General features: G+C 37.2%; 1 protein-coding gene across 1 annotated transcript in view; it reads right to left on the minus strand.

Moving 5' to 3' along the window:
• Positions 1-8,530: 8,530 nt before the first annotated feature.
• brip1 (BRCA1 interacting helicase 1) overlaps positions 8,531-13,805 on the minus strand; it is a 52,550-nt gene continuing 47,275 nt past the window's right edge. The window contains exons 17-20 of the mRNA XM_015048162.1: positions 13,676-13,788; positions 13,517-13,599; positions 13,094-13,378; positions 8,531-10,351 (exon numbers count right to left, since the gene is read on the minus strand). Coding sequence (XP_014903648.1) covers positions 9,684-10,351; positions 13,094-13,378; positions 13,517-13,599; positions 13,676-13,788 — 1,149 coding nt within the window. The 3' untranslated portion in view covers positions 8,531-9,683. The remainder of the gene's footprint in view (positions 10,352-13,093; positions 13,379-13,516; positions 13,600-13,675; positions 13,789-13,805) is intronic.

Consider the following 13,805-nt stretch of genomic DNA (forward strand, 5'->3'; position numbering starts at 1 on the left):
TGTTTATGGAGTTATTGTAATTCCATGTATTTTCTACAGTAATGAAGTGCTTTTTATATTACAGTCAGCAACCGTAACTATTTTACCATTTTTTATTGTACATTTACAGACTTATTTTGCAGTGTTGACTTACAGTAATTCCATGTAATTTCTATGGTAATAAAATGTTTTGGATTTTATGGTCAGAAACTGTTGGTATTTCACCATTTTTTACCGTGAAATTTAGAGACTTTTTGTGCAGAGTAGACTTACGGTGATTCCATGTATTTTCTATGGTAATAAAATGTTTTGGATGCGGTCAGAAACTGTTGGTATTTTAAGATTTTTTACCGTGAAATTTACAGACTTTTTTTAAAGTGTATATTCTAGGTTGATTTTGTCTGATAAATGATGATACAGCAATCTGTTGCATTTTCATATACATTTATACACTAAGATTTAAATAACTTTACTAGCTGGTCATTTTATTATACCGATAAAGTTGAAACCAGAGTTTACATGCAGCAAATAAAAAGACATACATATTTATTTCTCACTGAAGTTAAATCAGACCCAATTTCTCTTGTTGTAGGTCAGTTAGAATCATCAAAATTATTATTTGCTAAATATCACAATAATGTCAAAAAGAATATGTCAGAGAATAACTTATTAATGTCTTCAGAATCAGAAGCTTACGTACATTTCCTCAATATTTGGTAGTATTGCTTCTGACGACTTGGTTCAAACCTTTTGAACCTATTGTGACATTTACCAAATAGGAATAATTTGGGTAATTCTAACTGATCTCAAAAGAGAGAAGTTTGATTTGATCTAACTTGAAAAAATGTGTATGTCGTCTTATTCTATTTATAAACTTCTAGCTTCAACTGTGATCCCTCAGTTGTGAAAAAGCTTTTTCTAAATGACTGTATATAGGGGTTAACAACCTACATATGGAGGCCTTAGTTCTCGACGCAGATGTTGCATGTTCAATTCCCAGCCTGGAGACCTTTGCCGCATGTCTTCCCCCTTCTCTCATTACCCACTTTTCTGTCAATTCACTATCAAATAAAGGCCACTAGAGCCAATAAAACCTAAAAAAAAAAAATGTAGGGATGTACAGATTTTTTTGAAAGAGCAAAATAGGCAAATAAATGAAAAAATTCTATTAATGAAAACAGTTTATAACGCATGTAGAATCATTTTCATTGTGTAATTTTTGCCCTGAACAATCCAGTCAAATGAAAATAATCACCTTAAATATCCACTCAGGCAAGAAGGTTCTTACATAAAGGTCATTATTTCAGCACTTTCTCCCACTCTTATCTATGCTACAACAATGCAATCTCAAACTCAAAATGAAAACATGAAGAAAAAAATCTAAATTGCATAAGTGTAAGTATGAAGGTTGGTCAAGAAAAAGGACAAAAGAACATCAGCAAATGGAAATAGAGATGGTTGAGAGATAGGGAAAGCTTGCAACAACAACCAAGATTACAATATTTTGAGTGTGTGTTGTAGCATTGGATGAAGGCTGACTGCAGACACTCCTGACACTCCAAAGCTTTATGTTGTCTGTCAACTCCGCAGCTGAGCAGCAGAAAGATAAAACACTTCAAAAACAGTGAGGGAAAGATTGTAGTGCAGCCTTAACCCCTCACAGAAAGCCAGGGGGGAAGAACTCCTTTCAGACAATGAGCTTAATGAAACCCATAGTGTGACCCAGATGGTCAGATTGTTACCTCACAAACAACAACAATGCTAAACATAAATACCACAAATTTGAGCAATTTAATGGTCTGAAAACGTTCTTCATTTGCCACATTGTTTAACGTCAATTCCTGGTTGAATTAGAAATATTTCAGTTTTTTCCTGACAGTTTAAAACCATTCTGTCTGTCTTTTCAACATGACCGGAAAGCAATAGCACATTTGCCACAAGAAGGGTTGCAAAATCAATTATTCTATGTATTTGTATGTACATATATTCATAATGTCATATCTAACAGAAAATATGTATAAATGGTATAGTAAAGCAAGTAGAAGGAGGAGTGTATGAGTAGAACACTAAAACAATTAAAAGGAAGAAAGAAAGTTTTAGAAGTTGTTTAACCTGAATTTACCAGTCATTCAAGGTTAATCTGTTAAACCTGGGAGGTCACAGCGATAATCTCAAAAGTGTTTAAAATCTGGAAAAAAAATATTCAGTTAAGAGAAAGCTCATAATTACTGTCTTGGAGTTATTAATTATTTTCATTGTTTTAGAAATATTTCAAAAAGAAAAGGTTTCGGAACAATGCCACAAAAATTCCTATAAGACCAAATGTATTGCATTGTAACCAAAATTATAGAAATAACTAAAATCAAGTATAAAAAGCAGATATTTTAAAATATAAGTCAATGCAATAACTGCTTTAAACAGCTCAAATGAAAGCAAATACGAATGCAACTTTTATACTATTCTCTATAATAGAAATAACAATTTGTTCAGCGTTAAAAAGTTACCTAAAAATGACACATAAAATCCTGAATGAATAGATAAAAATATAACCATATTTTTTTTTGTTTTGACTATTTCTTTAAAGAGCATTCAGGTGTTGATTTTCAACCAAGGCATGAAACTCCTCAATACCTTCAACAGACACCGTGAAGCACAGACGTGTCTGCATTTAAGGAAAAAAAGGCCAAAGGATTTAAAAATCAATGAAGGCATACAAACCAACTCAGGCCCTGGAAGCGGTTACCAATGTAAATCGGATTAAGAAGGGAGGGAGTTAGTATTGATTGGCAGATACCTCCTGGCACAGCATAATTTGTAAAAGCTGGATTTCATGTGGCAAAACAAGAAATCACAGTGCTAAATAAAACCTGACAAAGATGTCTGTGCAGTGTGGGATTTGGGTGACTACATTTGTTCATTTGCCAGCTTTGCAGACCCTGTCCAGCTGTTACGTTTGTTACTCCCTAAGTTACATGAGCCCTTAAATATGACCTTTTTCCTCACATTTAGCCTTCTACCAAGGCCACTGAGAAAGGCCTTCACTTTGACTTTAGAGGAAGGTAAAAAAAAAAAAAACCAACAACATCTTTTTACCCTGTAGATCAGGGGTCCTCGAATCAGGTCTCAAGGTCCAGTGTCCTGCAACTTTTAGGTGTGTCCCTGGTCCAATGCACCTGAATCAAATCAAAAGGCTGAACTGCCTCCTCAGTGCAGTCAAGTTCTCCAGAGTGCTGCTAATAACATTATTATTGGACTAAATAATGAGTCCAATAATTAGACACATCTAGAAGTTGCAGGACCCGGGGCCTCATGTATAAAGTGTGCATATGAACATAAAATGTGTGGCACCATATTTTACACACAAGTGGGCATTTAAGAAAATGAACATGGCGTGAGAGTTTGCGTAAATATACGCAAACATTTTACCTGCCATGAAAATGTGCGGCAGCCATGCAAACTTTTTATGTGGACAATAACAAACTGCAAAACGCCAAAACTCACCTAAATACACTGAAACCTGACTCAGTTAACAAGCATCGGATCAATGTTTTTTTATGCCATCTTTAATTGTTTAAATGTAATTGATGAAACTGAAACACATTTATCCTGAGACAATAACATAACATGCACACAAAATAAATAAAATAAAAATAAAAGGATGTGAAAACCTCACTCGAATGTAAATAGTAAATTTCCTCCGTTTTTGTCACATAAAGATATAAGGCATTGTTTTTTGTGCCGAAGTGCATGAACCGCATGTTATCTGTAAGATAATTTCCTTCTTACTGAAAAAGAAAACGGGGTTGTATCAGCAGATTAACTCCAATCAGGTCAGGTTTGATTATTTTAAAGTTGATCAAGATGTACATAGACAATCACACGTAGCTGCTCAAAGGTGCATAATTATGGAAAGCTTTGGCTCTGATGGAGAACATCGCCAATAGAAGGATTCAAAGGAAGCGTTTGTTCAGAGATCATATTGATCTGCTGGGAAATGTTGATGATGGTTTATTGTCCTTCAGCGCGTTACCAGTGCAGCTGGAGCTGCTGATAGATCAGACAGTCATTCTTCAGTCGAGCCATGCCAGCCTTATGAATGTACCTTTATGGACAGAAAGCATCTATATTCTGCAAATTTGCAATTATACACATGATTCCTCTATTTAGAATAAATGTCCACATACCCAGCTCACCGTAAAGGACTCTCTGGCACGCTGTCTTTAAGTCTGCTGTTCAAACAAGCATTTCCACTTGGATCTCTCTATTTTCGTTTTTTTTCTATTTGGAATTTTTTCTTTAAAATGTAATTTTTATTTTTTGTGAGGTGACATGATGTGCCCTGAAAGCACCTTATAAATAAAATATATAATTATTATTATAAATACTGATACTACTACAAGAAAGGACCATTACCATGGTTATTGCTTCTCTTGGTGGCAGTCTTCCAGGTATTTATACAAATTTATATATGTATTTATGGGAGGCGACAGGGTGGACCAGCAGCTGCCCTATTTCCCTCTAACTGGGATGTATAAAGGAAAGGTGTGCAGGTATGTGCGTACATATGGCTTTATGAATCAGAATTTTTTTTGTGCACCACACTTGTCTAAATTTGTCCGTGTGAAAGCTGCACACTCTTTTATAAATGAAGCCCCTGGAGTTGAAAAGTTCTTATAAACTTCATAACATGTAAAGTGTTTTGATCAATGAACTGTTTATTTAGATGCATGTGAAGACGTGTCGAAGTACTGGGTTATCAACATCAGAACCAGGGATTCTTTGTAAACTCTTCTTGAGTTTATGAAGTCAGCCTGTCATACAACAACAAAGTATCTTCAGAGACTTCTTATGATCTGCTGAAATATAGACAGCTACCTGTCTTGCCCACCACCATCAGCCTCTACAACAAGTCTGAAGAAGACCATTATTGTTACGCTTATTATGGAATCATTCCAGCCCAAATCTCAACACAGTAGTGTCCAAACATACGTGACGAGCTGTGTGGTATGTAGCAAAATAATGTATGTAGCAAGTGTCGCAACAGTGGACTGGCTGGTGTTAATATAACACATTATTTCACATTTGAATTGCTTCAAACTGTAGTTGTTCTAATGTAAGAGAAAAGACAGAACACCTACTACTGGGTCAGACCAAAGAGGACATCCACAAGGCTCTCTGCAATATAATAATATAATACTATTGTGGAAACGAGTTCCAGCAACTTGAAATCCGTAAGGTACCTGATCTCCAGCATCATTTCCAGGGTAGTGGATCTCAGCGGCCATTAAAGGTGCAGAAGTCTTTGGTCTCTGAGCAGAGCAGCCTTTGCACTGGAAAAATCTGGTAACAGATCGCTCCTCAGGGTTCCAGATGGCATTGTATGCTATATAAAAAATTATAAAGCAAGTCATTTTTCAAAAGTTTCAGAATAACAGAAAAGAAACTAAATTATCAAAAGTTCTCAAATTTTCTTATTTAGTTACATTTGAGTAGAAGTTATTTATCTGTAAGTCTAGACTGTTTTCATCAGCTATGCTGTTACTCAAAAGTTAAACTCTGATCACAGTAGGGCTTCAGAGCGCCCCTCAAGGCCTTTAGAGACGAGGGGCTTTGAACTACCAGCATCCAGTTGTCTGAGACTGGTGGGGGAGGTACACACCGACAGTGGCAGGTGTGGGCCCCGGCATTACATCTGAGTTCTCTTAGAACAGCTAGATGGTTTTTATTACACACATCATGCTGGACTGAGACCAAAAAGCAGAACAAACATTTAGGCTAATGGCATTGCTTTGGTTTAAAAGACTGACAAGAACAGAACCGTTAAAGTACCAAGTGCATCAGGAAGTAGTTCTTTTCCATAGAGAGAACAGTAAAGTTCGAAAGAACATGATTTCTGTGGGTACAGAATAAAAGTCAGTGTTAGACATTATTGTTTGACCAAAAGCTGAAGCCCAATAGTTTCTTACTTACCTTTAATACTTTAGAGGCTTTTATAAATCTTCTGAGTTTTTGCCTATAAGATCTTCGTACTTTTACAGCTTAATTGAGAAAAAAAGGATTAATTTACACTTTTTTTTTTTTTTTTACTTTTTCAGTTATTTTTGACATGCTGCAAATGAACTTCAAGGCTAAATCTTGCCAGAGGGTGACCCATTCTTGACTTCCTAGTATTTTTATAAAATTACAGTTGAGAAATTGTGGCACATTCTCAGGGAGGTTCAAATCTGGGGAGGCCCCTGACCCTGACAGGTCTAAAGTATTGGTGTTTTAGAGTCTCAATATTAAAGGCGGCATATTCACAAGACAGGGCTTGAAACTGGCATATGTCACTTTCCACACAAAGGTTGTAATCTACAAAAACCGGGAGAACATGACTCATGACCTCTGACCCCGACGGACATTGGTTTTGAAGACAGGCAAAACTGGTGACCCAGATGGTGAGGTGGGGAATTGAAACCACACTGCATCATGATTCCTCTGACATTTCATTTAACTTCATATTAAACTTATTCATAGATCACCTTTTTCATAAGTTTTTAAAATCAGAAATGTTATTTATGTTTCTAGTGATGAGCCTTAACTTTAAGGATCACTAAAAAAAGGCCTATTAATCAAATCAATCTTAAACTCTGCTCAATTCATCAAAGTGTTTTCACTATAGCATTATTCACTCTGGCTGATCACCAGGGTGATGTGCACCATAGATTAACACATAAAATGTGACCAGTTGTCAGAATCAGACAGACAGCTGTAAATATGGGAATGCTGTGGTGACACTTGTGCATAATGCTGCATGATGGATGCATTGGCAACTGGGAGAATCAGGAAGGAAATTATAACTATTAGAACCTGATGTAATGATGCAGTCTTCCACTATAACCTGCAGGGAACAGGAACAACATCCTTGGTTTTGGATTCTTCAGTGGCAGAATTCACTCACATTCAATCACTAGGTGCTCTGACTTACAGAGAAATTGTGGTCTTCTTCTTCCAGATTATGGCTCCAATAGCACTCACTGGAACATTCAAAATGTTTTTGAAGGGGTATCTATTTCTATAAGGATGTTTTACAACTGTCAGATTTTTTTTGCAAGTCTATTAGCTTTCATAAATAGTCCAACTCTGTGCAATAATTTAGTAATGACAAACCTTCTCAAGCCCATCAGTTAATATTAAACCAGCTGATATTGACCTACACATAGAAACAGAAATGCTTTCCAAATACTGGCAGATTTGCTCTGGTTTCCTTGGAATTCTGTGCCATTTTGCACATTATTCTCTTCAAGTGTTCAATACTTATTCCATCCAATATCCTACTTCATTACACATAACTTTATTTGAGCACCAATTTGCTTTGACTTCTTTGTGTGTTTGGATTACTCAGGTTGTTGTCAACAATTGCATGTCAATAAAAATATTAGAAACATATTTACTAAAAGCAAACAGACATCTTCAATGCTTATTGTGCCAGCTGTAGATATAAACTAAATCCTCATTAACAAGAGAACTAACTGTAACATGAGCGATGGAAGCAAATCATTTTGAGACCAATAAATGCATCCCAGCTATAATTTTAACATTATTGGCATATATATCTAATAATGTTTCAAATTTTGGTTAAGCCAAACAAATACAAAAAATTTACCAGTTATTAAACCAGTTCTTTGACTAGCACTTATAATCCCTAAAGCTAGTTTTTCTACATTTTCTGTATATGCAAAAACCAGTGTGTGTGTGTGTGTGTGTGTGTGTGAGTGTGTGTGTGTGTGTGCGTGTGATTAATCATCTTCAGAAAACTTGAAATGGGAAATATTTTTTTAGTAACGTTATACTTTGTGAAATTGTTTCATATGCAATTTTAACACAGTGTCTCTAAGTGCAGATTTAATGCTCTGGCTGAAGAAAAGTCTGAAATATGTTAATGGAAAAACATTTTAATTGCAAACCACAACTGAGACTTTGAGTAACATGGGCTGCCCATTAAGAGCTTTTAACACACATTCGCAGATCTCTCTACGCTCTGAGTTTTCATTATGTTAACGAGAGGTCATGCACGATTACACCGACAAGGGTCTTGGTTAGGCAGCTGATGAGAAAAGAAAGGCTTTAATGGAACACTTGTCTCCTCTGCGCAAATCCCACATTGGTGAAGATTTTTTGTGTAATGAGAAGGATCAAATCAGGGTAATCATCTTTTATGTTCATGTTCAGTCTTCCTTCCACTCAGGCTGTTTGATGAACCTACATTTCACATCGACCTGATTTAATGACATACACTCTTCATGCTGAAACACTCAGATATGGCGCTTAAAGTGCTGATTAAAAGACTGCATGCAACATCACAGATGTGTGTTATTTAAAAAAAAAAAATTAAAAAAATTAAAAAAACTGTAAAGCCCAGGGATGTCCTGATGTGATGCCAGGTGTAGGCTCAGGTAGTGAAGCACTGCAGACTGGAGTCAAGACTTCTGGATATCTCACTACTGACAGTTCTGATGAGCTGTTACCTCAAACAGACAGTACAAAGCTGAGATTATTAAACTAGCTTTTATTTATTGCAGGTAAAATACTGTCAACTCATAACATCTCAAAACATCCATACTTCAAAAATCTAAAAAAAATCCCCTTTTGCAATATTCTGTTAGGAAATGTTTTAATGGGTAGTAACTTAAGAGACAGTTGTTTAAAATAGTAAAGACCCCAGATTGTTTTGTTACATTTCATTCTTGTTCTTTTACACAGCCAGACATTAGACATTAAATCTGTATTCATTCAAACAGTTTGCACTTAAATTATAATTATTGTTATCACAGAAAGTAAAGGAATCAGTAACAACTCTAATAAGAGTATAATTGGGAGAAAATACATAAATGTATATCTTCTAACATCAGTGCTACCCTAAGAACCCCAATTACAACCAATGAAAATAACTCAAAGCAGGGTATCATTTAGTGATGACATCTAAACAACTTTTACTGATTATATCTGTTTTATTTAATGAAAGCGGTGTTATCATTCATGTAGCGTAGGGTGGGTTTATTTATACTATTGATTTTCTACCCATAACACTTTGAAGAATTTAGAAGAAGAAACAGAAAAAAAAACAATTAAACGAAATAGTAAAATTCTACTTTAGCTTAACTTGCTATTTATCAGTATATTCTCCAACAGTAAAACAAATCCCTACCAAACACACAGTGAGTAACCTAAAACTACTTAGAGTAAGATGGTCCTCCATTCAGGGTTCAATCGGGCATAATAGAGCTTCTGCTGTGTTCATTCATTACCTACAGACACATCATTAAATTGAACTACATACTTATTTACTCCTGCAGAAAATACACAAATTCCTGTTTGTGTATTTTAAAGATTTACCCAAAGAAATGTTCAGTTTATGCAGCAATCTTGATAATGTTGGTTGGTTTTGTTTATTTGAGCTGCGAATGGGCCTTAACAAGAAGAGCCGTCACAACACATGAGCAGCTGGCAAGAGACGGCTGTGTGCAGTGTCAGAGTATAAATTGCCTGAGGCAACTGCAACATGCTTAACAACATTAAGGGAATATAAACAATTTAAGATCAAACATGATTAAGAATCGAGAAGCAAAGACACAATATAACGCATACAATTTAATTGCATGGTTTGAGTCCTTTGCTAATATTTGGTGGAAACCTTCCTTCTCTGTAAGGATGTAGTGTGTGTGCTACTCTGTGTGTCCAGACTGGTGGTTACCTGCCTGACTGAGGGAAACTCTCTGTCTGGACCTGGACAGCCTGTGAAGTCTACTTCCTCTCTGTCTGTTCTGGCTCTCATCCTCCTCTGTTTTCTCACTTTGCTGCAGTGCCTCTGTGCCCTCTTTCTGGCCCTGTGATAGCTTTGTGCTTTGCTTACTGGCTGAAGCAACACTCTGTTCACCAAACGCAGGGGCTAACTCCTGGGATGGAGTGGCTGATCTCTCTGTATCAGGATCAATTCTGGGAGAGGACACATGGTTCTCTTTCGGCAGGTTTCCTTCATCCTCAAAAAGTTCCGGAGTATAGAAAACACTCTTGTCCTCATCATCATCTGAAGACTTTGCTGGTACTGGTGATTCACTTTTAAAGCCAGGAGGAGTGGTTATTGTGGAGACCCCCGGAGCCTCAGTGTTTTCACTGAGACAGTTTCCATCCGTTTGTTTAGTGTGCAATATTTCTAGATTCACTGGTGGAGAAGAAATCTGCAGGGCCCCAGGCCGGACGGAGCAGTTCACTGGTTTCGCTTTAAAGATGGGCATCTTTAGGTTGGTGTTTGTAGGGCTGATAGTGAAAATGTGATACAAATGCTGGGCTGAGAGTTGCTTAGCAGGAGCACTTTGCAGTCCCTTCAGCGGGTCTGTGCAAACAAAAAACAATTTCAAATTAGTTAACAGACCACTTGTTTTACTTTTTAACTAGACAGAGTGTCATGCCTGGGAGATAAAGATCCAATGTGGGCATACGCTCAATATAACCCAAACAAAGGTCAATGGGAATTAATTAAAAGCAACAGTCCAACATCTGCTCATCAGCTCGCTACAGCGCCACTCAGGCACGCAAAAGACCTTACAGTAATGAGGGGAGCGACTCTACCTACCCTATGTTACTCCCCACACCCTCTACCATACCTCCCCACCCCAATTCTGAGGGAGCCGGAGGGGTTGAAGGAGGTGGGCTGCTGCCTTTCTACCATTTCATTCACCACACTGAAATAGTCAAACTGCTTAACCTCCACATGAACCCAAAGACAATAGGTGCTCACCAAGGCAATGTGCAGACACACCACCTCGACACATTTTCTGCTGCTGATGTCATCCCTACACATATCCTGAGTGTAAAAATGGTTGAAATGGAATAATTGCTGTTTCTGTACAAAACATTCAGTAGTTACATTGGTCCAACTAGAACAAAAATACCCAAAACAGTAAAAGTGTCCTTTATTTATTTTCTGTCAAATAAAACTTATAAAACATAGGCACGTAGGTGTTTCAGTCTTTTACTGAATATGAAAGTATCAGTCTGATACTTCTATTCAGTATCAGACTGAATAGAAATAGAATCCATTTGTTTTTATTCCTTGAAATAAAGATAATGAAAAACAAAAATGATTACAGAGCATCAAACTGAAGTTAGCAAACATTTGCTGTTTTTAAGGTATTGCAATCAGTCTTGATTGTGCATACTTTTTCATTTTCAAACAGGCACATCTTGGGCCAGCTGTTGTGTTGACAAAGTGAGAAATACCATAAGTGCTTTCCTGTTTAACAAAGACCAAACAGATCCTAGAGAACAGCAACATGCATTCATCTATACCTGATCTCCAGCTGTCATTGGGTAACAATGACAGCTGGAACAGTCCAACATCTCCTCATCAGCTTGCTGCAGCACCACTCTGGCATGCAAAAGACCTTACAGTAATCAGGCTAGCCACTCAACCTAGCCCATGCTACCCCCCAAATCTGAGGGAGCTGGAGGCGTAGGTCACCAGTCCATCACAGGGCAACACAGAGACACACAGGACAAACAACCATGTTCATACACACTCACACCTAAGGACCAAAATAATGACACCAGTTAATCCAACATGAATATTTTTGGACCATGAGGGACAATAGTAGTACACAGAGAGAACCTGTGCAAGCACATTACATAGAGAATGTAGGAAGGACCTGACTGCTATTTGACTCCTACAACCCTACAAGGCAACTGCTGCTGTGCAACCTGTGGTCGGCTCTCTATGAGCTAAATTCTAAGAAACAAAAAATCATAACTAACAGTGCGCTGTTTAATTGTGTCAAAAGTTAAACTGAGAGACATTCACAGTAATCCCCACAAGAAATATATCATGCAATTATGACAATGAAAGACAACAAGGCCTGTGGGATGGATAACATTTCCACTGAGCATCTGAAAAATGCAAGTAAGAAACTCTGTACATTACTTTCTATGTGTTTCACTGGCTGTCTAGTACATGGTCTGTTACCTAATTCAATGTCATCTGTCATACTGGTACCCATTATTAAAGACAAAGTGGGTAAGATTAGCTAACATATCGATGGGGAAAAGGCAGACTGAAATAAACCTTTTAAAAAACCTTTTAAAACAACTGAAACATTTTTCGGTATTCTGATTATTGAAATTTAAAAGTGCTGTGGTACCATTGTTCTATCACACCCGTTTCATGCCGGACCACTTACAGCACCGGTGTTAACGCTATAAAATTAACGCCCTCTATCGTGGTATCACCCATGGAGGGATTTCTTTATTTAAATGGGTTCATTTAAAGGGAGGGAGGGAGGGAGGGAGGGAGGAAGGAAGGAAAGAATGAAAAAGAAAGAAGCTCCTGCTCCAACCAGTTTGCTTCAGTCTGAGTTCCCAGAATGAATAAATTTTTTTTAGCTAAATTAAACAAACAGTACTGTCCAAATATACCGCTTTAAACTTTAAATATTGTACACGCCAACCTGTAGTGTCAATACAAGGTTAATGTGGTGAACAGGATCAGCATTCTGGACCCGTTTAAAGAGTTGCTGGGAGTTTGGAGTATGCTCTTACTCAAACTGATAAAGATAGAAATATGATAAGGCTGAACCATTAGAGTATGAATTACATGGTCTTTTTTAAGTTGTTCTGAAACCGTAGCGTATGAAAAAACTGGAGCTCATATAGGTATATATGTAGTATAAAAAATTCATAATACAATTTTTCCAGTATGAATTTGGAAAAATTGGAAATTATATTTGGTACCTTAAGTATTCTAAAATTCTTTTACAGCTCTAAACATCCCAACATGAACCAATGTGTGAATCTCATCACAAATCCTCCAGCACATCTTGATATTGAATCTGTGTATCCTCTTCTCCGATCCTTATATTGCTTTCCTTTCATACATTAATGTCTTTTCATACCTTGATAGTTATTCAGTTAATTTGTTCCTTTATTTATATTTGTTATGTAAAAGTGGCCAAGAAATCTTACTTTAGTCATATCAGACATGATGGAACTTCAAAGATACAAGATAGAAAAACACAGCAGTAATCCTGGTACAAATGTTGGGTGTGTAAATGCCTCATTAAACAAAAATGTTATGTTTCCTCACCTGCTGTGTTATGGTGTTCAGTTTTCAGCTGTGTGATTGTGTTCTGCTGGGAATAAGAGGGTTTGTCAAATGAACTGGTTCTCCGAGGTTCTGGTTCTCCACTAAAACTCTGAGCCGACACAAACAAGGGACTATTTTCAGACAAATCAGAAACGCTGAATGCCAGGCTGTTCACAGGGGCCACCTCCACATTCTGCTGCACCTTAGTGAAAGCTTCCAGAGACTGCATAGCATTGCTGAAGGTGTTGTGATGCTGGACAAGCTGGCGGACCCATTTAGACAAACCTAGCATTGCACAAACAGACAAACAGCAGAGGTAACCATCTCAAAGAGTCGCTCAGTGGATAAATATTGCCATCTAGTGCTCAAACTGAAAGGCTATGCGAAACTAAATAAATTGAGTTAATCAGAAACATTCAAAACCTGCAATGTATTTATTAGGATTATTCTTGTATCGGTCATCCACCAGAATCAGGGCACCCCAGTCATTTCTGTGCCGGATGCATCTGTAAAATAACATAGAAATATGTCATTACAGAAGGAAGTTCAAATAGCATCTTTAGGACAGAGTGAGGCATTTACCTCCCCAGTGCCTGGTTTAGGGCTCTGTAGGCCTGGATCTCATACCAGCGATGGCCTGGAAGGAGACCTCTGGACTTGCAATGCTGGTCATTGTATTTCATCTTTAGTTCCACCTAAAAATCACATACAG

Source organism: Poecilia latipinna, unplaced genomic scaffold (genome assembly GCF_001443285.1).
Source record: "Poecilia latipinna isolate Pla-1442-1.1 unplaced genomic scaffold, P_latipinna-1.0 Scaffold864, whole genome shotgun sequence".
NCBI classification, from domain to species: Eukaryota; Metazoa; Chordata; class Actinopteri; order Cyprinodontiformes; family Poeciliidae; genus Poecilia; species Poecilia latipinna.